Here is a 25,128-nt window from a genome sequence, read left to right as displayed (position 1 = left end):
GTCCTGTGTCTGTGTCCCAGTGTTCTTACAAGGACACATTACATTAGGGCCACTGTAATCCAGAGTGACCTCATCTTAACTCAATGCCATCTACAGACATCTGATGTCTGAGGAAGGTCACCTCCACACAGACCAGGGTTAGATTTTGAGGTTGCTTGTTTGTTTGTTTGTTTGTTCGTTTGTTTGTTTGTTTGTTTATGGATGGTGAGAGGGAGGACAGTGGATGGGATTTTTAAAGTCCTTATCTTTCCTGAGAAAAGCCTGAGGGATGGCTAGCCCGTGAACCAGGCTCCCATGGTTGCTTTTTATCAGCTCTGCTTCTGGTCTTCCTAACCCCAAGCTCCCCATACACTTGCAACCCACACAGCCAAACGATGCCTGAAGAGCTCAAGCCAGCTAGCATCACTCCCTCTGTTTTCCTGAGATAAGACTTCCTACAAACCCCTCTATCTCTCAGGTGGCCCCAGCCTTCAGGACTACCCCAGGGTTTCAAGCTTCTGCCCTCTGACCTCCTAGTGGCAGCTCACATTTCACTGTGACACCCTCCAAGTCCTGACTGCCTACCTTCCCTAAGCATCAGTGTTCATGTCAAGGACATGGCTTCATCTCTCGTCACAGCACTTTTCCTTTGTGTGTATGTATGTATGCGCACATGCATGATGTAATCAAGTGAGTGTATGTGTTCTCGTGAATGTACTCGTGGAGGCCAGAAGCTGTTCGGGTATCTTCCCCACTTTAGTTTTAGTTTTTGAGACTGGGTCTTTCCCAAACACAGAGCTCACAATTTTGGTTAGATTGATAGGCCACTGTGCTCTAGACATCTACCTCTAGGGATCTGCCTGTGTCCACCCATCTTCAATCCCCAAGGCTGAGATTGCAAGTGCATGCCGCTATGCCTGGCTTTTATATGGATTTCGGGGATTAGAACCCGGGTCCTCAGGCTTGTGGAGCAGGTACACCTTATCCACTGAGCTGTCTCCCCATTCCCCTCATGGCACTTCCCTCCGCACTGATCGTCAGCCTTATCTTTCCCCTTTGTGAGGTCAGACAGTTTGCCGTCGCTCATACTCCTAACACCCAGCACAGTCAACGGTGAACCAATATTTGTTCACTAATTGAGTTAACAGATCCGAGTGAGAAAAAAAAAAAAAAACAGCTACAACTCCTAGATCTAGGTCACTTGCTCAGGGCTTCAAGTGCTTAGAACTTGGAATTACTTAATGTGTGTAGATGACATCACTCAACCCATATTTCCCAAAGAACTTGAGAGACTATTCAAGATTATGTAACACAAACAAGGGAATTGTGTGGCCCATAAACATACCTCAACACGGATGGTTATAAATGATTATACACTGTGTAGCCAACACCTATGTCTGTGTGTTTCCATACAAGTATGTGTATATAGTACATATTTTAATGCATTATTCTGCCTGCCTCTCCTCTCCTCCTCATCCTCCCTCCCTCCCTCTCTCCTCGTCTCTCTTCCTAGAAGCCAAAACAACCAGCCATACACGAAATGTAATAACATTGGTATTTTCTATAGGGAAAGTGATTTTGTTTTCAAACAGAAAAGCATGTTCTTCCTGGAACTGAGGTCTGAAGACAATTCCTTCCCTGCACAGAGCTTTGTACACGCAGAGGAGTAGTGAATGGTGTTCTTACCATCACTCCCATAATGGGTCAGAGGAGCAGGAACAACACATGCAGCAGCGTCAGAGGCCGAGAGCTGGCTGTGCTGGCTGTTACATGTCAACTTGACACAAGCTGGAGTTAGGTGAGGGAGGAGGGACCTCGACTGAGAAAATCCCTCCATAAGATCAGCCCTCGGGCAAGCCTGTAGAATAGTGCCTTCATTAGGGACTGATATGGGAGGGTTACCCCCATTGTGGTGGGGCTACCCTTGGACTGGTGGTCTTGAATGGTGAAAGAGAGCAGGCTAAACAAGCTGTAGGGCACAAGCCAGTCAGCAGCATTCCTCCCTAGTCTCTGCATCAGTTTCTGCCTCCAGGTTTCTGCTTTGGGTTTCCCTCCTGACTTCCCTCAGTTATAAGAGTGTGGCCTGAGAACTGTAAGCCGAAATAAACCCTTTTCTCCCCAAGGTGCTTTTAGTCTTGGTGTTTTTTTATCACAGCAATACAAATTATAACTGAGACACTACCAAGCAGAGATAGAGAAAGGTTTCAACCTGATGACTTCTGCTGGCACACATGCATCTAAAATGAACAAAGGCATGCTGGGAGTCAGGGTCCCCGAATTCTATTGAGCACAAAGCGTGTCAGTAAAGTGTCCAAGCAGCAATCAGAAGAGAAGGGAGGTGAGTAAAGGATTGAGTTAAAGCTCCTGTACCTCAATGAAGACACCACAGGGAACCTGTGAGGCCTGTGCCCCCACATCCCTTAGTAGAAATCTACTAAGTGACAGACGTGTGGCAAGGTTGGGAGCCTAAATGGGACATCGTCCTAAAGCTGTTGTTCTCTGGATCTGTTCTCCTGTGTCCACGGAACATGCTAGAGAAGCTCCTGGCTGTTGAGAGGATAGTGTAAAAATCAGAACTGCTTTCTCCTTTGATTGTGCCTGGCACAGGACCAAAGACCCCTATCTTGGGAGCTTGTGAAACATTTTAATGTTTTTAAAACCACAAGGGGAGAAACTCTGGGAAGTGGGGTTGAGGCAAACATTCTAGTATGCAACATTAATGCGTTTGACTTTATACCAATGCAATCATAAGACACATCTTTAACTCTTTTCCATGGAAAGAGGAAGAATATGCTTATGCCACTACGAGCCTCTGGTAGCCATTTTGGAAATGCTATTTCAAAATTAGGAGTGCTGCAGCTGCAATCCTGGTACTCAGGTTTCGCACCACCTGCTTGCAAGAGCTAGAGTTTTTACACTGCACATCAGAATTCTCTGCAGGGCTTTTCGGAGCGGATGGTTGGGCCACATTCCAGACCAATTAAATCAGAATCTTCTAAATATCTGGGTGCTTCCTGTGAGAGGACTATGGTGGGGGAGATGACAGGGAGGTGAGCTGCCCAAATCCATCAGGATGTGGATAATGGTCAGGATCTTAAATGTGGGCCAAACACTGTCCAGTTGCTCTTCCAAGGACACTCAGTCACTCAGGGACAGGATTTTGAGAAAAATCTAGATGCATCCTGATTCTAGGATGAAAGCTAACTTCAGCACCCTTGCCTTTGCGACATGGTAGACATCATAATGATCTCTGTCTCAAAAGAATTGAATTATGGTGCCAGTGGACTTTGAGGATCCAGAAATTTCTATCTAACAAGAACTGAAAACTTACACAGGTACAAGTTCAAGGTCCCAAGTTGCATATTCAAATTCTGTCTTTGACAAGTGTTTTTCTCTGTATTGTTGGGAAAGTTAGTTCAATTTCTTTGTCTCTGTTGCCCCATCTAATAGAGAGACATAATGATATATTTTTCCTGGCAAGGTCATACTGAGACTAAATGACATAACACAAATAAAGACCTGTATTTTGCACCAAGTAAGCATTAATTATTAAAGCAAAAAGAACAAAAAGAGTTCCTTTCCTGGATATAAAGGATTCCTTCCCACGTTCTCCATATACATGAGAAAGACAAGATGAATTGAAAAGACAGAATTCTATTGTAAAATGTGCTCTGGGAGGTCTTGTGCAAGGCCCAGAATGAAAGCCATGGCCCCAAGGAGAAACCTGTATCCCCTCTAGGGAGTCTTAAAAGGGTCTTGTAAAGGAATGTACATACTTAGTAGCCAACGGAGCTTTCCTGTGGAATTAGCAGATCATCTACTAATGTCTAAAATTCCAATGGAGAGCAAGGAACTATATCCCTCAATGTCCAGGCCTCTCAACTTCATGGTGTCTGCCATATAGACATATCAAGATCCTCCTGCAGACTGGATCTTCAAACTAATGACAAAGAGAGGGGTTTAAACAACCTCATCTTTTGTGGTGGTCAACTTTGTCAATGTGACCTAAAATAGAATCACCTGGGAAAAGTGACACTATCTATGGGATATTGTCTTAATTAAGTTAAATGATATGGTAAGACACAGTCCAGTGTGGGCAGCACCATTCCCTAGGCAGGAGTACCTGAACTGTCTAATCGTAGGGAAATCCAGCTGGACTCAAGCAAGCAGGAAAGCAAGCATGTAGGCATGCATGCATTTTCCTCTCTCTTCTAGACTGTGGATATTATGTGAACAACTTTCTCAAGCTCTCACTGATGATTTCCCTGCAGTGATGGACTGTAACTTGGAATTGTAAGCTAAAATAAACCTATTCTTTCCTAAATTGCTTTTTGTTAACCTACGTTATCACAGCAACATCCTTTATAACCAAAGACTTGGAGTAGAAGGAAAAAAATATGCCAGCTGGGATTTTCTTTCAACATGCTATCTGTGGGGATAAGGCAGTGACAGAACCCAAGGACTCACAGAGCCAAGGTGATGATTCAGTGATGTATAGTTTGTGAAGAGTGTCACAAAGTGACATTCAGGGTGATGCTGACTTACTTACGAATCATACTTACGAATTCTTAATTTATGAGGCCTGCCCATTCTTGGCTTCACTCAGCACGAAGATGTCTGAGATGTTCTATACTACCTCGAGGTTCTTGAATTCTGATCTATCAAGGCATATTCCTTTGGCTTGAGTTTTGGATCAAATTTTCTAAGTGTATGTGCACACTCATGCACGTGTTCAATATGTAATATATGGTGGCTGCTCCAGTTTAATATGAAGTCACGTGACTCAAGGATCTCAGTGTGTTTGCCTCAACCAGCAGGGAGGAAGTTAGCAGTCTGATTCGGGGCCTTTAATAGCTTGTTTGGAGAAGGTAACCAAAACGGCTTAGCTTCCTGAAGCGAAGCTCAAAGGAAAAGTGGAAAATGGAATAATGAGGAATTGTTGTGCACTGGAAGTGGGTGTAGACCTGGGTGGAACCGAATCATTTCTTCCATGCAGTTTTCAAGTCTGCTCGACAAAGAGATGAGAGTCACCATGCACGGTAAGGTGGGGGACATAAAATCAACCACTCCGTGGTTCTTATGCAAGGCTTCTGCAGATGAACTAATCTCTCAGCTGAGCATGATGGTGAGCACCTGTAACCCCAGTACCCACGAGGCTGCAGCAGAATTCAAGGTCAGCCTGGACCATACGATGAGCTCCTGTCTTGAAGCAAATAAAATTTCTTTATAAAATAAAAAAAAAACTACAAATCTCTTTAGTAAAGCATAGACCTGTGACAGAAATGAGCTGATTTTCATGTCAGCAGTGAGGGTAGCAGGTGCAACCAGAATTCAACCTTTTCGTTTCTTCATTACTTTTATTGTGTGTGCATATTTGCATGTGTGCAGATACACATGAACAGATATGTGGAGGCCAGAGGACTGTGCTCAGGAATTGTCCCTTTTGTTAGCTGGTTTTAAAAGAACACATGCCCTTTTTATTTGGCAGGCCTGCTTATATAAACGCCCATGTGAGGAAGCTGTGGCACACTGTGTGAGCTCATCTGGAGGATACACAGTGACTGTGGAAGTCACCGTAGTGTCATCCCTGCAGAAAGTTCAGAGCTTTTTTACTTCATTTTATTTTACTTTATTTTTAAGCCTCTCTCTCTCTCTCTCTCTCTCTCTCTCTCTCTCTCTCTCTCTCTCTCTCTCCAGCCTCAAACTTATGATTCTTCTGCCTCAACCTCCAGAATGATGGAATTATAGACAAGTTTTCATGATATAGCCCTTGCTGGTCTGAAACTCAATGTGTAGATCAGGATGACCTTAAAATAAATCATAGATATCTGCTTGCCTCTGTCTCTTGAATGCTGGGATTAAAGGACATATTGGTGCCTTTTGTTTTTGAGACAGGGTCTCTTACTGGTCTAGCTTACTGGGGAACCACCTGTCTCTACCTCCCATCAAATGTACTTCCCCATGCCCAGATGTTTGCTTGATGGCTGGGGATGGAACTCATGTATTTTGAGTTTACCTGGCAAACACTTTTAGCAAGTGCTATCTCTTCAGCCTCTAAACCTTTTTAAATGATGCTGTGGAGATCATGCTTTAGGTTTAATCTAGTTGCGTTTTTACCCTTTAGACAGACAAAGCTAGAAACTACGGAGGGAAGTTTAGAACTGAGGTCCTTAAAGACTGGTCATATCTGGCTCCTGCAAATTCATTAAACAAAGGCCACAAAAGAATGAGAGGGATGACTTCCACTGGCGGTAAGAAAAAGGTAGAGAGTGAACAAGGAGACTTAAACCCGAGACTGTTGCCTGTGTTCCTGATGAGGATGCTTGGTTGAGTCTTAATAGGAAATGCTTAACTGAGTTACAGTAAGAATATGTAGAAGTGTTATCTCTACCCTCGAGGCTACATCACCTCTCATTACTGGCATTATTAGAAATGCATGGATTGGTAATAGTTACTGAAGGCTTCTTTTGAGCTAAAAATAAACATTAGTTAACTTGAAAGACCTTATGCTAAGGGAAACAAGCCAGACATAGAAAGACAAAAAACTGTAGGCTTTTATATGAGGAGTCTAAAAATCCTTAAACTATAAAAGAGCTGAAAGATGTTCACTAACAAAAACTGGGGTATGGGCAGTGTGGAAATGGGGAGACACTTACAGCTTCAATTCTAAAGTTAGGGAGATTTCATGTATGCCACATACAAAGTACTGGACTGTATACTTGAAATTTGCTAAGAGAAGCCTTAAGAGTTCTTGTAAGAAAGAAAGAGAAAGAGGAAGAAAACAGAAAGGACTGAGAGCAGAGATGGCAAACAAACAAACAAACAAACTCTGAAACATGTCTGGCTTAGTCATTTCTTTGAGTTGTATGTTAAGCTTGACAAAAGCTAGATAGCTAAAATAAAAACAGGTTTAATTTCACTGTTTTATAGATGGTTCTCTGGAAAACAAGCCAGTAATTGATGCCTTTTACCAAAAGACAATGAGATGAAACTCTTAAGGGTCTGTCATTCATTTAAACAATTAGGTGGCACAAAGAGAGCCTGTTCCTTTATAATCTGATCTGCCTTGTGAGCACAAAACTGGCTTTGCTGTTGATGTGACAGATCACTGCTGCTGGAGCCTGCAGCTTCTCTGGGGCAGGGTACAGGAGATGCTGTGAGGACTTACTGGGTTTCACTCTACTCCCTCTGCAGCTTGACTGCAAGTCTCTCACTGCCCGAGCCTCTATTTCTGCATCTCTAACCTGGAGATAACAATAACCCTACCTCATTAGACTATGCTGCAAATTAAATGAGCAACACTAGAAATACTAGAAATACTCACATGCGCTCCCAGTGCTCAGAAGTAGAGGACTGACTTCTCCAACAGTGCACACAATGCACAGTACAACACTGGGAGACATGGATGGGGTGGAGCAAACCGTGCCTCCTCTAACCCTATGTATCATCCTCATTTGAATATCCCAAATACCTACTCTGGGTGTTAGATGATTGCAGTCCCCTGGTTTCTGCTACCATGATTTTTGTACAAAAAGTTGTAGATGTGTCGTGCTATTAGCACATCACTGTGAATTTCTGATGTGGTAGGAAGAGATGCATAGATGGCAGGAGAGGAACTATGGAAGTTCCAAAGTTGAACTTGAGAGTACCATTTTCTTAAGCCATCCAATTGCTTAACTACTGAGTTACATACCCAGTCCTTGAGCTCTATGAGAGAAAAGTCCCACTATGTAGATCAAGTTGGCCTTGTGCTTGTGATCTCTTGAGATCTGGCTTTACAGACATGTTCCACCATGCCTAGATCATTAAACCCTGTGCAGATTCTGTGTTCATGGGTCGGGGATCTTCAATAAGATGGCCTGATTTAATACTGTGTATTTACCCTTAAAGAATCAGGAAGTGTTTAAAAGAATATATAGGCCAAGAGGAAAGTTTTCCTTTGATCTGTGGACCACAGAAGTTAGTCATTCCTACTCTCCTGTTAGAGCCCTTGTTCATACCAAAAATGCTCTCATAAAGCATGTCTTTATTCTGCTTATGTGGCTGCCCCTCCTTCTTGGGCACAGGCAAGGATATCATTAGCTTCTCTTTTCTGGCATTTTAGAGTTCTAGAATAGCCTAGATTTAGGATTTCGACACAGAAAAGGCTGAAGGAGGCAGTACTGATGAACAGCCAGGGAGGGGGACAGTAATTGGAAGGAAGGTGATGGGTGAGTTCCCTTGAGGCAGAGACATAGTTGCTGGGCTCTTGTCAATAATCCATCTTGCCCTGCCTTTGGGCATTTCAGGATGAACAGCTGGGTACCACATCTCTCCATTCCTCAACATCTTTTACTCTCCTGACTATCTATCTGCAACAGATGAAGCATTTTAAGCTTGAAATTCCTGATAATTTTCCTCAGTGTAATTAATTTTGTTGAAGACCAAAAAAAAAAAAAAGGACCTTATCCTCTTTTGCAATTCACTATCTTCAGAAGACTGAAGCGTCAAGTCACTTTGTCAAGCAGAGACCTGGGAAATCGGGAAAAGTGATTTAGAAAGATGAGCCTGCACGAATCATACCTCAGTCAGAATTGCATATGGAAGCTTGGGGGCTGAGGGAAGAGACACCATAATTGGGACAGAACTACAGAGCAGGCAGGAAGCCAAGATCAGACAGCAAAGGTTCCCTGGAAGAGGATTAGGGGACAGGTAGCAGCAACTCTCAGCTCTCTGTGAGCCATATGATAAAGCAATTTAACATATGGTAGAGGAAGATAGCAAAGAGGAGGAAGAAAGGGGAGTCTTTTGTCTGCAGGGTTATATAAGCACGTCTAATGTACGCATGCATGTGTGTGTGTGGATACACGCCACTAATGAGATTAAAATTAGGCTCGCCTCCCACAGCTGGAGCTCAAAGACTTTAGGAGAGAAGGTCTCCATTATTGCTAGGAACTAATGCCCCTTTAATATCCTCAGGACATTTCCTCCTGTCAGAATTCCTCCTGTACTTGACACAAGATGCTGCATCTGGACTGTTCGCCTGTGTCCACAGAGCCTCTAGAGGAGCACCTGGCTGTTGGGAGCATCAGGACTGCCTTCTCCTTTAATTGTGCCTGGCACAATCTTGGGACCTTGTGAAACATTTTAATGTTTTTGAAACCACAAGGGGAGAAACTCTGGGGAGTGGGGTTGAGGCAAACATTCTAGTATGCAACATTAATGCATTTGTCTTTATACCAATGCAATCATAAGACACAATCTTTAACTCTTTTCTATGGAAAGAGGAAGAATATGCTTATGCCACTATGAGCCTCTGGTAGCTATTTTGGAAATGCTATTTCAAAATCAGAAGTGCTGTAGCTGCAATCCTGGTACTCAAGAGGCTGAGACAGGAGGATTCTGAGTTTTAAGGCAGCCTGGAGTATACAGTTTCAGGGTAGACTGGACCACATGGAGGGACCCTGTGCTTAGGAGGAAGAGGAGGAGGACATGAAGGAGGAGCTAGAGGAGGAGGAAAAGGGAGAAATGGAGTGAAGAGAAGGAAAGAAAGGGGAAGTTTGGGAAGATGTATAGACCTCAAAGTAGCAAAGACCACTGTTACAAGATGGTAAGAAGCAACTGGAATCATTAAACCAGATTGCAAGTCCTGATTCACCTCTCAAAGATCACATCTTGGCAAAGTTGCCCAGCCTTCCTTACTTATAATCCCCACACAGAGACAACAGAGTTATCCTAAGCAACTAACTTACGGAATTGCAGCACTAATTAATACCACATAAGGCATGGCAGTCCAAAGCACAATCCTCTCATGACAATTAATATCTGTTCAATGACGGTGAGAGATGATAAGGGAGTGTGAATGGAATGGAGGTGAGAAGGGTAGGGTAGAGGTGGGTGGGGTAGGGGTGGGCGGGGCAGGTAGTACAGTTTGTGAGGATTGAACAAACTGGGATGGGGGATCAAGACTGTAAAGGCTGTAGAGGAAGCAACTGAGCAGCACTGCTCCGGCCAGAGATGCCTCGGAGATCTGGAGGGTCTGACAGTTCTGAAGCCTGTGCAGGAGAGCAGAAGGCACGTAAAGGCAAGTTCCGGGGCGCTCTTGGGAATTCCACTGATGCACACTGGTTTGTGGACGAGTGGGTGAGGGGACGGGTAGGGTGACCTCCCAGCACTGAGGTCAGCAGCTCACAGTGAAAGGAAGGGAGGAAAACTGGCACTTAGGGGTAAGTGAGAAAAGAAGTGGAGAAATTGCCTATTCAAACACATGGGCACCCCAGACATGAAGATAAGGCGGAATGTGTGGGCTCAGTATCATGCCAGTATGAGACCAAAATCAAGGCCAAAGGTGTACCACAATAGTAGGACATTCACCCAACATGTCCAAGGCCCTAGGGTTCCATCCTGTCCTAGAGTTCCTCTTGCTGTGAAGAGACAACGTAACCATGCAGCTCTTACAGAGGGCAGCATTTAACTGGGACTGGCTTGCAGGTTCAGAGGCTTACTCTACTGTCACCATGACAGGAAGCACGGCAACATGCAGGCAGATGTGGTGCTGGAGAGATAGCTGAGTGTTCTACATTGGATCCCCAGGCAGCAGGAAGAGAGAGTGACACTAGGTCTGGCTTGAGCCTCTGAAACCTCAAAGCCCACCCCTAGTAACTGCCATGTCTAATCCAACAAGGCCACACTTCCCAAGACCCTAGAGAGGATGCTCAAAGAACAGTGGGACCCTGAAGCACGAATCTCCTCTAAAGGAGAAGATCCGGAGCAAAGGAGAGATGAGGACTTGCCATACCAGAGTGAGAGAGGAAGACTCCATGCGCTTCAAAAGCGAGTGCCATCGAGCTGGCAAATTGTATGTGAGCCTAAGATGTGAAGGCTATTTTCACCACCTGCATCACTGGCACTAATGCTAATCCTGCCATGCACATATAAGACCACTACCACAGTTTTAGAGCCAGATTTGAAGCAAGCTTTAATTAAATATCGGCCAGGAAGATGGACTCTGGCCAGATCCATTTCTAGGCTCCCAGAAAATGGCAATGAGTCTCATTTTTTTTTTGCAGAGGTCTATAAAGTTACACCCATAAGGCTACGTACTTCCCATGAGGTCCAATCAGGGCCAAGCATATATTTCGTTGTACTTCCTATCTGCGTACCTCCTGCCTACATCCAATCAGGGGCAAGCGTACATCTTCATGTATTTCCTGCCTATGTAACTCCCTCCTAAATATCAAACATAGCTGGTGCAGTTGGGTCAAACGAACTTGTTTACAGGAGTGAAAACATGTGGCTTATTATCTTACATAAACAAGAGCCTCCACAGGAGTATCTGTCCTTGGGCAAGGGGCTTATGGCTAGAGGCATTTTGTTGTTCAGATCGCTTAGGCATAGTAATTAAAACATAACTTTAGCTCTCGCACTAGCCATAGTAGAAGAACAAAATTACCTTCACTGGTAGACTCCTCTAGAACATATTAATATAAACATACAACAATATACAATATAAATATTATCTTATCTGTGTGTGCTGCTTTGCTCTGACCGTTGACCTGCAAAATCTGCACCCTCACCTTGGACAACAGCAGCTAAATTCTGAGTGTTGAAGGGCACCTTCCTAGACTCCAGGGACATTCAGGTACTTCAGGTCCACATCTTTGACCTCTGGGAACATCCAGGCACTGGACTTCCTGGGCACAGTTCCAGGAAGTTCCAGCCACAGAGGAGGTTGGCGCTTTCTGTCTTGGGTACACACCCAGCCACAGAACAGGATAGAATTGTTTTTAGCAGCTGTGGATGTGATACCTGAGTGCCCAGTTCCCAAGCATTTGCTGCTTCTTTCAATTTCATAAGCCACTGACTGCATCCTACTTGATTTATTCCTGGCTTTTGCTGGGCCCGGGAACGGCAGCCCCAGCACCTGGTATGTCCCATGATTTGAACACAAGGAAATGTCACCAGGAAGAGGCGCTTCAAGATTTGTGTTCGTGGGGTGTGAGAAGCTCGGTGTTCTAAAGGGAAAAAGTCAGAAGGTCTTTTGGGACACTGTGAAAAATTCCAGCCAGAGCTAAGGAGCAGCCAGGATGAGCGAGGCCACTTGCTAGCCACCAAAATTATTCTCCCAGACACCCTTGCTGCGAGGCGTGGCCATGGACTGAAATCCTTCTGATAGGGTGTGGGCAGAAGTGAAGTGTGTCAGTTCCAGAACAAAGCAGCTTGAGCCTCCTCCTCCTGTTCCTCCCCCTCCACCCTCTGAATGTAGAGAATAGGCTGGCGGGACTAATGGAGCCATATAAGGCAGAAAGAATTCTATCCCTTAATTATCATATGGCGAGGGTGGGCAGGGCCAGGAACACCCATCTTGTACTATTTATGACTTAAAATTCACCTCTTTCGTATCTGAGCCAGTATACCTCTGGGAGTCTATTTGTTACAGCAGGTGAGTCCATGTCCTGACTGCTACACGAACTAGCCCAAGCCAGGCGGACGCACCCTGAGGTTATCATTTCTTTCTTTACGTGGTTAACTCATCCTTGCGGGCTAGCTCTAGTCACTTTCTCAGGAAGGTGACTTAATCTAGGAGTCAGCCTCCTGTAGGCTCCCACAGCATACCACAGCTGTGCTCACATCTGCTCCTTCGGGTTTTCTTGACTAATGTTTACAGCCCCACAGTGCTTTAAAGCACACATTATTTCAAAACGCACAGAACGATACACTTAAGAAATGTGCACTTAGTTGAATGTAAATTTGACCTCCGAGGATGGTGTCCTGGTTCAGTGGGCTTCATGAGTCTAGACTCATATGCATGGAGGTCTATCACCGACCCTGAAAGGCACTGAGAAGGTGTTGGCGAAGGGGGTGCAAATGGATATACAGATATGCCATGAGTCCAAGAAAGCCCATTGCTAACTGCAGAATCTATGTTGGCAGGTATCATGGATGCTCATTACAGTTCCTTCCATTTTTCCTGTTAGTGAATGGGTAAGTGTTAGACAGAGAGACTAACAAAAAGGTACCTGGTTTAAATGTGTCCCAGATCAACCTCTATCATTTAAACGTCACTTCAATGAATGGATCTTTAAGCTGCTTACATCTTTTCTATTTAACAATCAATATCATTGAAATAAATATCATTTTACATAGATATTTATGGTATCAGGTTTGAGGTCTTTTTAAATATTTGTGGTGTGTGTTTGTGTGTGTGTTTATGCACTCATACATGTGAGTGAGGTATGCATATGTGATGCGGCAGAGACCCTCTCCCCCCCCACCCCCGTGTGTATGTGTGTGTGTGTGCGTGTGTGTGTGTGTGTGTGTACTCATGAGTGTACATGTAAGCATAGGCCAAAGATTGGTGTCTGGCACCTTCCTCTACTGTTCTCCACTTTTTTTTTCTAACCACCAAACCCGGATCTTGCCCATTTGACAAGACTAGCTGGCCAATCCCTAGGGATCCTTGTGTCTCTGCCTCCCTGGTGCTGGATTTAGAGGCTCAAGCCACCATTGTGAACTTAGATCCTCATTCTTATATTACAAACACTTATTAACTAATCTATTTTTCTAGCCCCTGTGTAACTTTAAAAACTATTCTGAACAACATGTAACATTACTATAAGTATACCTGGGTCTCAGAAGACAACAATATTAGCCCTAATAACTTAACAGATGTTTTAAACTTGTCACTTTTGGGTGACAGACATCAAATATGTGGTATAAAGTTATGTCTGCCTCAAACTGTCCATGACACTTCCTCCTTGCTGGCTAGCTTACACAGTGGCAGAAGGTGTTGTGGAAATCTTGCCCAGTGCTAGACACTATATGCTATAATACCAACCATCCTAGAGAAAGGTGCCACTTATGCAGTAGCAGCACGAGAACGAGGTAAACGACTGCTTTCTGGTTGGATTTGAGGCTAGCTTCACCTGATCAAAAGCCCATGACTAGGGAGTTCTTAGGCCACATGGGGAGTATGCTGTTGTTTTGCTACATGCTCACACTGTCAAACCGCCTTCTAAACACTTGTACTTATACCTCCAGACATATAAAGCTCTCAGATTTTGTCAGAGAAGCTTCTTTTGGCTGTAGGTACTGGTTAATGGAGAGACTTATAACTGACCTAAGTGCTGAGTGTAAGTAACTGAGTTCTCAGGTATGCATTGGTCATTTATATCGACCTCCTCCATGCAAGGCTCAGGGGACATCACAGAGAATGTGTAAGAGTCAGTAGATGGAAGACAACTGGGAAAGGCTCACATCTGGACACGGCATGACTGTTGCATATATCAACTCACAGACGCTGTGGTTACCTGCACAAGATCAAGCCAGTCACAATACCAGCAAGGATGGGGGATGGAGGAGCAAAGCCCCATTTCTAAAGAAGGAGCAACCAGCAGCTGATGGCTGCTGAGGGGATATGGCCCCCGGTAGGTTGCTCCTGCCCCTGTGGATGGCCCTCCAAACATGTGGGAACATTAACCGGAGGGTGGAGGTTATTAATAATAATAAAAAAGAACATGAAGATAGAAAAGAGATGGGGGTAGGGTGGCAGCACTTGAAGCATTTGGGGGAAGGTAGCGGTGGACAAACACAATCAATATATACTGTATGAAATATAAATATAAATGTATAAACTTTCTAAGACTAAATAGAAGATATCATTATTTAAAAAGGACTTGTGTCTGTGCTGTGCGGGAATTGTATTGGGGGGGGGGTTGCCATGCTAATATGAGAAGGCAAACACTACGTTTCTTCCTTCTTTATGCATGGTACATATTCAGAGGAACTTCTAGACACCTCTTTCTCTAAGTAAATCAGACATGCCGACAAGCCCTGCAGGTAAGACAACCTTTCCGGTAACCATGAGTTAACTCTCCAAATGGCTCTTCTCTTATGAGTTTGCAGGACTGCGCGACACATCTGGAACACAAATGGCCTCACAGCAACACATCTGGAACGCAATGGCTTCACACTTGCTTTTGCCCTTATATCATTTTCACAGGTCTTAACAAAATGTTTGTGTCACCCTCTGTTGTCACTCTGCAAATGATCACAGCGCTTGTTGAGAGTGTGTTTTTTTTTTTTTTCTGCGCCAGATCTGATCCTGTGGACCTGGGGGAGGGAGGTGCGAAGCCCCAAGGCTGGTTCTTTTCATCTTCTGAAGGGAGAAAGCAGACTCGTGGCCGTGCTCTTCTGTTAAGGGGACTGAGCTACGTTACTAGCCAGATTGTGCAAAATGTTCAAAGTCGGCATTGGAATACAAAAGTGCATTAATTCCAAACCACCGTTGGCACCATGAGAGTGGCCATGCTCCGCTTTACTCTGCAAGAGTACTCTGCTTTAAATGATCACAGAGGTGTTTGTGATTCTGTTTTGCTTTCATGATGGGCTGTTATTCTGTCTGCGATTTATTTAATGCTTCATTCCCCAGTCTGCAAGAGAACTCTCAATTATTATAACAGCTTCCATGGAAACATATGATCTATTCTCTCTTATTTGCTCACTATCCCCCAATGATCCACTCTCCCACCACCCTCCCCAACCCCAGCCCAACCTCAATTCTTTCCAGAAGTCTCCACAGAACTTCCACTTCCCACCAGCAATTCTCCAGCCTACATTGTTAAGTGATCAAAAGCATGTGCACGGTACACCGACTTTTGAGTTAACAAGGACAAAAATAAGAATGGTAAATGAGCCCAGGGAGCAAATTCAATTAGTGAAAGTTCACATACGGAGGCCGAGTCAGTGAGGGGCCACAGAAGTGGGCAAACTTGGGTGGAAGCAAGACTTCCCTGTGTTTATCCTTTTAATGTAATTTTAATTGTGAGCCATATAAATACAAGGCTGGCTTAAAATGTAATTGGAGAGGAAAGAAATGAGAAAGGGCTGTGAGTGATTACGGAGTTTCTTGGGTGGCAACAATGTTGAGGCTGTGCTGATTGATGTGACAAATTAGAAACCACTGGATTATATCATTTTCATGGGGAGAGCATAATGACACAAGAATTACATCTCAAAAAGCTGTGAGTGAGTGAGTGAGTGAGTGAGTGAGTGAGTGAGTGACTGTGTGTGTGTGTGTGTGTGTGTGTGTGTGTGTGCTCGCTCACACACATGCAAGTATACATTCGAGTGACTCAGTTTTCTTTACAAGTTGGAGGTCTGCCCATCCGGCCTGACTCCTGAGCTCAAATAACCCTCAGCTTCTTGAGTAACTGTGTACATAACGGCACCCGACTTAAAACTTAATTTTTAAAACTCCTTCATGAGGCTGAGTACGGTGTTGCTTCCTTATGACCTCAGTGCCTGAGAGGCTGAGGCAGAGGATTGAAGGTTTAAGGTCAGCCCAGGTTATACAGGTCAAAGATGATACAAAACAAGACTTCCCACTGGCCTCAGCCTATCAGAATTTCCTCTTCCTTTCTTCTTCATCATTGAAGAAACTGCTCCACTTTGAAATCCATTCTTCCTAACATTTAAAACACCCTAACTCTTCCCCCTCATATCCCATCTCCAGGGTGCTATAGATTCCTCCTTTCCCACCAAGTGGTGTCTCGTTTCCTGTTAGCTTTTCTTCCGAACTCGGCATAGGCACAGTTCTCACTCATTCACTGAATACATTTTCCTGGCCACCTGCTACATGCCAGCATCCTGTGGACTGCAGCATCCTTCCCGAATCTCTAGATTCTTTATTACCATAATCAGTTCACTGGATCCCCTAATCCAGCCCTAAACAAATTCACCACCCCTTTCTCCACCCCATCCGACTTGCTCATTGCTTCCTGGAAACTCATAGAGTGGTGTGGACCACAAACAGCTCATTGCATGTTGTCTAACCTCATGGGCCTCAGTGCTGCTGGCCATCCCCTTGGGGTCTATGCCTCCTTTTCATTCTCATTCCATGCTGGGGCTCTTCAGACTCTGAGATAGCATTTTCAGACTCTACTGAATTTCTGCAGAAAACCCAGCCATAGGCAAGACAAAAATGCAAGCATGCATCCTAGATGCTGAATGAACTGGGTTCACAGAGCCTGAAATCCAGTGTTGAAGTCAACAGGGAAAGGTCTTCCTTTTCGGTCACATAGACCTTAGAGCAGAAAGAAAATAGACTGATAAGGATATCGGAGTTGCATCCATTAATGGTTTCCTTGAGAGGGGAAAATAGAACGGAGGATGGCTGGGCAAGGTGGCACATGCCTATAATCCCAGCACTCAGAGGGAGGGCTAAGACAGGAGCATTATGGGTAGGAGGCCAGCCTGGGTTATGACATAGGCAAGACCCTATGTCACATAGCAGAATGAGTGAGTGGCTATTTCAAATGGTTGGTCAGGGAAGACCTCAGAGTAGTGGTGTCCAAGTAGAGTGTGAATTAGGACAAGGAGTCAGCCATGCAAAGATTTGAGGGTGTCATTAAAGCTCCATGGGAAGAAAAAATTGGCTCGACTCAGGCAACCAACAGCCACCATTGTATCTAAAATGTGCTGGGTGACAAGGAGAAAACAAAGCAAAAAGTCAAGCAGCAAAGAAGGATCAATGTGAGCCATGAGGGTTGGGTAAGCTAAGCGTGAGAACAGGGCAGAGAAAGAGCTGAATTATGGCTGGCAGAAGCCTAACCTAAGGTACGTTTGTAAACAATTACTCTAGCTAAGCAAAGGGCGCACTGACTACAGTTGCGAGGGGAGAGGGACACCAGTTAGGAGCTTCTGAGGAGGTTTAGCTGAGGGCCATGCTGGTGATCTATTGACCACAAGACTGACTAGTGGACTGTATGTAGCATGGATGGGTGCAGGGGTGGTGTGAGGGCAAAGACGGGGAACAGAGGGGAATTCAAGGATAACTCAGTTTTCTGGTTTATGTTTCAGATTAGAAAAAGAAATTTATATTTTTTGCACACCTGAGTTCACGGGATGAGATTTATACCAGACATATTTGTGGCCCACTAAGGGATCCAAAGACTCCAACCAACACTAAACAAGTCAAGAATACTTATAACACAATCTCAACTCTGGTAAAACAGCATCTCGCGGTATCCATTAAAGCATCCAGGATCTCTCTATGAGTCCCACAGTCATCCTTCAACTGCACTGCTGCTCAAAAGGAAGCGTTCCCATTCTCAGCTGCCACTGTGAGCTCTTCCAAAAGCAAGCCCGATCCTGTCACTTCCCTGCTTAAAAACTTTCAATGGCTCCCCACTGCACTGTGAATAAAATCCAGACTTACCTTCCTCGCTCATCAGCGTCAGCAAGACCGGGCCTCTGCATCCTCATCATCCTGCTCCTGTCACTGTGGGCTCAGTGCCTCCTGATGACCCCTAGAAGGTCTTCTGCTCATGTCACTGTGGGCTTGGTGCCTTCTGATGGCACTGAGAATGCACCAAGCTCTTCCCACCTCGGGATGCTGGCACTGCTGTTCCCCCTGCTGGAACAGCCTTTCCTTGCTCTGACTTCTATTTAGAGACTCGTGTATTTCAGGCTGTCCTTGAACTCACTATGCAGCTGAGGAGGATCATTCTGCCTCTACCACCTGAGCCCCAAATTTTATGTCTGGTTTATGCAATGCTAGGGACCAAAATTGGAACTTCGTGCAGGGTAGGCAAGGACTCTGAAAACCGAGCGGCATCCTCAGCCCCTTTCTTCTCGTTCTGGATGTATGGCTGGCTCATTCCCACTCCTTAGGGCTCCTTCTCAGGTCACGTGAGTGGGTAGCTCTCAGTGTGTAGGTGACATAAACCTTTGCTCATCTTCTTCATGACATTCAGCACAGGCTACAGTCTGAGTTTATTTATGCCCTTCCTTCCCCACCCATAGAAACAGCTGTTCCCTTCGAAGTGGATGCAGCCACCAAGCCATACTGTACCTTGCCAAAGCTGCCTTTCCCCAGCACCATCAGGAAGTTAAAATCGGTCAGTTTCATCCGGTCCCTGTTGCCATTGTTGTCAAATTTGGATATAGTGTTCGCTGTCTTTTCTTCTGGAGCCTTGGTACCTTGGCCAATCTTGGCTCTCTAGAGGAAGAAGAGAACACAGAATGAGGGCTGGGGACACTCTGGTAGGAAGATTTGTGGGCTCAGCAGATGCTGTGGCTCCCACAGCCAGGCACCCACCCTGTGCAATGCACGGCTGTGCATTTTTCCACAAATTTACAAGGTTGAGGCCGTCCTGGGTCCCTGTATCTCTCTCTCTCTTTATCCCTTGAATTACATTCTTGTCCAGGGGTTGCCAAGTCTCCCTTCTCGTGGGCTGTGGAATTCATTGATTTATTTCCCTATCCATCAGCACCACCCGTTAACATCCATCTGTCACCTAGAAGACCCACGGTGGTTCCTTCCCTACAAGGCTTCGCAGTAGCCAATAGGAAGTGTCTCATACAGCGGAGTCACCTGCTGCCAAAAATGCTTCATCTTGCATTTGCTGAAGAGTTAGCGCTCACTCCCCCAAAGCCGCTTAGCCTCCAGAAGAGCCCTTCCCAGTTGCAGTGCAGAAACAGCTGCTAGTAATTTCTGTCCCCACTTCCTTTGCTTTCTTCACACTGACTTACTGACTTACTCTCACAATTTTTGTTCTCCTTCACAGTGGAATGTAAGCTTCCAGAGGGCAGGGCTTTGCTGGCTTAGTTTTTACTGATTCTTGGGTATCTGGATGAGTATGTGGAGCAAATCAGTGCACCTGACAAGTGAACCTTTCTGTACCTCAGTCCCTCTCAGGGTGAGGGTGACAGTGGAGTGAGTTCTTTGTGGGTAGACCCCAATGGCCACCATTAGCATTGTTTCTTATTTCTCGTGTTTTGATGGCTGACAACAAAATGCTTCCAGGAGTTAGTTTGGCACCTCCCCGCCCTCTTCCTCTCTCTCATGCATGCGCTCCACCATCAGGTGTAGAGGTCAGTGGGGGTGTGAGTACATGCCTGACACGGTACACAAGCAGAGGTAAGAGGGCAACCTTGGGTGTTAGCCCTCATCTACTACTTTGTCTGAGGCAGGGCCACTCTTATCATTCACCACCATATGCACCAGGCTGGCTGGCTCTTGAGTTAGTTCTAGGGAGTTTGCTCTCTCAGCCTCTCATCTCTCCATGGCAGCACTGGGATTAAAAATACAGGTAATAAACATACCTGGCTCTACATGAGTTTGTGGAGAGTCAAACCTAGGTCCTTGTGATTACACAGGTGCTTTAGGAACTGAGTCACCCTCCCCCCACCCCATACACACCCACCCACCCCTTCCTGAGGTTCTGAATGTCAATGAAGATGACTCATCTGATCCAGGAGCTCCTACTGGGTGTCTGCTATACACCTTGCCCTGCTGTAGGTGCTCAGGGTAGATCAGGGAGCAAAAGAGATACTGATGCTCAGAGAAGGCACGGCATGCAGGGACTGCATCCTCCATGCTGCATTCCAAGAACTGTGTCAGCTTTAACCCAGGTGAAGAGTCTGTATTGGCAGCAGAGCAACGCTCACAGGTGAGAAATCCAAGCACAGGGAGTGAAGTAAACATTGACCCAGCTGGGTGGAGCTCAAGGGCCAGGCAGAGGAGAGCTATGAGGGCCTTGACAACTGCATCAAGGTGCCCTGGCTGTTTCTGAGCATGCCTTGCTACCTCTGAAAGGTTTTGCAGGACCATGGTGCCAGCCTACTCCGAAGGTCACTCTGGTAAAATGAAAGAACCCGGTTGATGGCTAAACATGTGGAGGCCTTGAGGAAGGAGCTGTGTTATCAGGTGTCACTTGTAGAGACTTGCTGGATTCATGTTTTTCTGTGTGGGGAGAGTGAAGTGGATGTTTGTGGGATATGGATTCTGTCGCCGTGGGGCAGACACAGAGAGGGAGAAGGAAAAGCAGAAAAGGAGAGGATCCATTCTGAGCCCCTAGGTACTTGGGGGTCTTTCCACCCAGGGGAGAAGAAGTGTGTCTGAGGGTCTGGGTGAGAAGACAGAAGATCTGTGGAGTTGATTTTAGAGTATGAGGAGCCATGCTCCTTTCACACAAAGGCCACGTCAGATTTGTTTCTTTCTCGTGTACTATGTATCCCACTACTGACATTCAGTGAGCGAGACTGCAAAGCTCCCAACGCTTTCTGTCTTCTTAATTAGTGTCTCAAAATATTGAAGTTGGGACCTGGGGAGATAGCTCAGTTGGTAAAATGTTTGCCTTGCGAACACACAGACCTAAGTTCCTGCCGCAGAATCTACATTAATAAAAAGTTGGGCGTGATGATACATGCTGGTAATCCCAGGGCTGGGGAGGTGGGGATGAGAGGGTGGTTCCCTGGAGCTCACTGGGTAGCAGCTTAGCCAATGAGAGACCCTGTCTCAAAATAAAGGTGGATGGTGCCTGAGGAAGGACACCCAAGGGGGTCTTCTGGTTTCCACGGGTAGACACATGTGGGCCAGCACACACATGAACACTCATACACAAATAAATAAAAATAGATAAATAATTGATATGTAAGCAGTAAAATGGACAGATCTTGAGTGTATCCTTCTGTGGATTTTGACAATAAACATTTACTCATGCCCCAAACAAGATCCAGAACAAGTCCAACTCCCCAAGAAGGTTTGTAGCTGATCTTCCCTAACTAACAATGAAGGCAACCTTTGCTCTGGTGTCTATTCTCATAGGTCAGATTTCTCCTCGAGTTTCATCCAAATAGAATCAAAGTGCATAAACCCTGTCACATCCTTCTTCCTCCTCTCATCAGAATGTTCTTGAAACCCCTCTACAGGGTTGTACAAACCAGGATGCCCTCACTGGATAAACCCTCACTGGGTTGCTGAGAATTCATTGATGGCATTAATTTTTCTCCTGTTGGTGCTGTTTCAGGCTACTAAAAAGCAATTGGCCCAGTCCTTGAACTACTTGTTTGACAGTAAGACTGTTAACATTTAAGCCTAAGATACCCAACACGCATCAAGAACATCTGAGCGACAGGGATGGGGTCCCAGGGAGGGGGAGATGAGTCAAACATGAGACCATCTCATCTGGGTGGAGACTTCACATAAGGAGCCTGGACACATCCCTTGCCGTCCTGAATCCTTCCTCCAGCCTCCTGGGTTTTTCCTGACTGATACAAGTCCCCCTCCCTGTGTCATTGCTCCGTCACTGTGTCTCCTATTACTTGGTAGCTGACTTGGGATCGCTGGACTTGCTTCCATGCTCCACTTCCGTCCAGCCATTGTGCGCATGCGCATCCACTGGGAGGTCCTAGAACTCGATCCCTGTTGAAACAGAGCTCACGATTTTTCAACGTAGATTTGCTGCAATTGATGAAATTGGCTTTTTTTCCTCTTTCATTTGATTTTTAGTTTATGTGCATGGATGTTTTGTCTGCACGTGTGTCAGTGCACTGCTTGTATGCAGTGCCTGTGGAGGCCAGAAGAGGACATCAGGTCCCCTGGAACAAGAGTTACAGACAGTTGTGAGAAGCATATAAATAAGGGTGGGCTGGGATTTGAACCGTGTCCTCTGGAAGAGCAGCCAGTACTCTGAACCACTGAGCTATCTCTCCAGCCCCACAAATAACCAAGTTTTAATAATCTGGGGGTGGGGGGAGGGCTGTGTTTGTGTGCTGTGGTTTAGATAAGGTTCCCGTGCTGGAGGCTTGGTCCACAGTTTATGACATGAGGGGTGATGTAACCTTTAAGAGGTGGGAGCTTTTGGGAAAAGCGTGTGCTTGGGATGCCACCCTTGGGGAAGAAATGATGCTGGTTTCATGGAGTCATTTCCCCCCAGAGCAGCCTTTAGAGAGCAAAGTCAGCTGTGTGCTGAGCCCCTTCAACACACATCCAGGTCTTTTTCTATTTTGCTTGAACGGCGGAACCCAGACAAGGGGGCTCTCACCAGATGCCACACTGATAAGACTGTGCAGTGTTCCAGCCTCCAAAGTGTGTGTGTGTGTGTGTGTGTGTGTGTGTGTGTGTGTGTGTAGGGAAACCCTTCTTTTAAATTACCTACCTTCTGTACTTGGTTGCAGAAATAGTGTTCAATATCTAGAATCTAAATAAGAAGTCTACTCTGCCCAACTCTGCTGCTATTTTAACATTTAAATCAGATGCCAACTGTTGAAGATCAGGAGAGGTCTTATAAAATCTAGACTTGGGGTGGAAGTGTGGCTCAGTAATTGAGTACTTTCTTGACATGCACAAGGTCCTGTGTCCTCTCCTTACTACTAAATACAAAACCAGACTCCCAGCGTCTTCTAAAGGAAAGGCTTTCTCTTTAGAAGAAAGCATGGCAACTCTCAGTAACCTGGGCTTTCTTCTTGTTATATCCATGGCTCCTGAGAGCACTGGGGGCTGTTTCCCTGCCCCTGTGGACCTTCTGAGGACAAGAACTGATCACACGTCTCTACAGATTCCAGAGTTACAGGTGCCTCACAGGTCCTGTATCAAAGAGAGGGCAACACAAAATGAAAGTCACAGAACAAACAACCGTCCACCAGTGACTGCCTTTCATGTTTGCAATTTGGAGCCAGAGAAGCCTGTGCAGGACCGAAGCAGAAAACCATCCCTTCCAAGTGGAGTGTGTCACTTTACATTATGTCCTAGGGAACCAGAAAGGCTCCAGGTTCTATCTCAGATGATCAACACCAGTCCTGACCTCAGGCCCCTTTGTACCCCATCCCTCCAAGTACACTCCCAGCTACCCCAGAAGAGCAGAAAGCATGGGGTGCCTGGAGAGGCTCCCATCTACCCCGGGGGGGATGTGCTGAGCTTTGTTGATTCCCAGGGGGGACCTGGCAAGCCCATGACTAGTATTCAACACCTGGATGCTTATGATGAACCAGGAGCTTCTAGAGGCATGATGTCATTCAATCCTCACTTAATCTTCCCATAGTGTCAGAATCCCTGTGTTACACATGTTACAGGGTTGAAAGCTCTGGGCTGCTGCCCAACCACATCCTCAGGCTCACCTTAGGAGTAGGTGCCTCCGGTAGAGGGCTAAAGGTAAGGCCCCAGACAGGGACACTCAGCAAGGAAACTCTCATGGTTTTCTTTTATTAGGGGGTAGGGGAGGATGAGCAAGTGTAGCTGCTTGTAGCAGCAACAGCTTTATCTGACAGTCACTCCCAGTAGAAGCAGATTCACACACAGCCATGGGAAAAAAAACGTTGGGGAAAATCTCACCATACTCATCATGTACAAAGACCCCTTGCCTTTGATTCCAAAACAATATGGTACTGGCCATTTAGAGACCATTGCAATGTAATGTGCATTCTAAGTCATCTGGATTGGTTTAAAGTGCACGGAAGGACACGTACGCATGTGCACACATGCATACACACACAGTGGCATTCTGTGTATCTCCAGGTTGGATATCTACTGGTAGCAGGGCTCTGGAACAAATCTCTCACTGACATAAAGGGACACTGTCCTTACCTACCTTACTTACCTTCCTTCTCTCATCACCTGCTCCTGACAAGGCTTGTAGGAGCCAGTTCCCAAATCAACTACTCACTTGACTGACTGGTGATTTTGAGATAGGGCCTCACTGTGTAGCCCAGGCTTGTTGCTAACTCTATCCTCTTGCCTCAGCCTCCCAAGTACTGGAAATAGAATTATTCCTTCAGATCAGGCTTCGGGTCCTTATAATTTATTTCTAAAAGAACTCAAACCCAGGGTCATAATCAGTTCTGGTACCCTGGAAAGTTACTTTACTTCTTGGGCTTCAGTTTCTTCTTCTGAAAGAGAATAGTTGGGAGTGGTCCCAGGGTAGCCTTCAGAGGTGTGACAAGGAAGGCACTCAGAGTGACACAGTGTGTCATAAGTATTTTGTTAAATAAGAGAATCCAGAGCCTACTGGGCAACTCATTTTGAACCACCCAAATAGTCTCTTCCTCAACCCACAGGCAAGGCCAGAGGCAGAGGACACCCTCCAGAGGATATTCTGAACTGTCTTCTCATTGTACCCAGGGTACCCCACCACAGTACACTGTCACCCCAATTCTGAAAGCCCCTGTAGCCTGTCCCTCATCATTCAGAGTTGCTCCTGATAAGAAGCTTGAAGGTTATTCCTGACTCATCCTGCGCCCTTAATTGCTTATCATGAGGGAATTACATTTCTCATGCTCAAGGTCATGTTGAAGGTCAAAGAGAATCCCTGCTTGTGTCTGACAGAGATTTCAATCTGTTGGAAGCGCTCTCTCTCTCTCTCTCTCTCTCTCTCTCTCTCTCTCTTTTTA

At 45.6% G+C, this 25,128-nt stretch overlaps 1 protein-coding gene across 5 annotated transcripts in view; it reads right to left on the bottom strand.

Moving 5' to 3' along the window:
* The window catches only part of Prkcb (protein kinase C, beta), a 331,347-nt gene that overhangs the window by 69,087 nt on the left and 237,132 nt on the right, over nt 1-25,128 (bottom strand). For all 5 annotated transcript variants that reach the window (XM_039101234.2, XM_039101232.2, NM_001172305.1 and 2 more), the window contains one exon: nt 18,812-18,958. In XM_039101234.2, the coding sequence (XP_038957162.1) occupies nt 18,812-18,958 (147 nt within the window). The remainder of the gene's footprint in view (nt 1-18,811; nt 18,959-25,128) is intronic.

The sequence above is a fragment of the Rattus norvegicus genome, chromosome 1 (assembly GCF_036323735.1).
Source record: "Rattus norvegicus strain BN/NHsdMcwi chromosome 1, GRCr8, whole genome shotgun sequence".
NCBI classification, from domain to species: domain Eukaryota; kingdom Metazoa; phylum Chordata; class Mammalia; order Rodentia; family Muridae; genus Rattus; species Rattus norvegicus.
The sequence above is the reverse complement of the archived record's forward strand: the minus strand, read 5'-3'. Positions and strand labels throughout refer to the sequence as shown.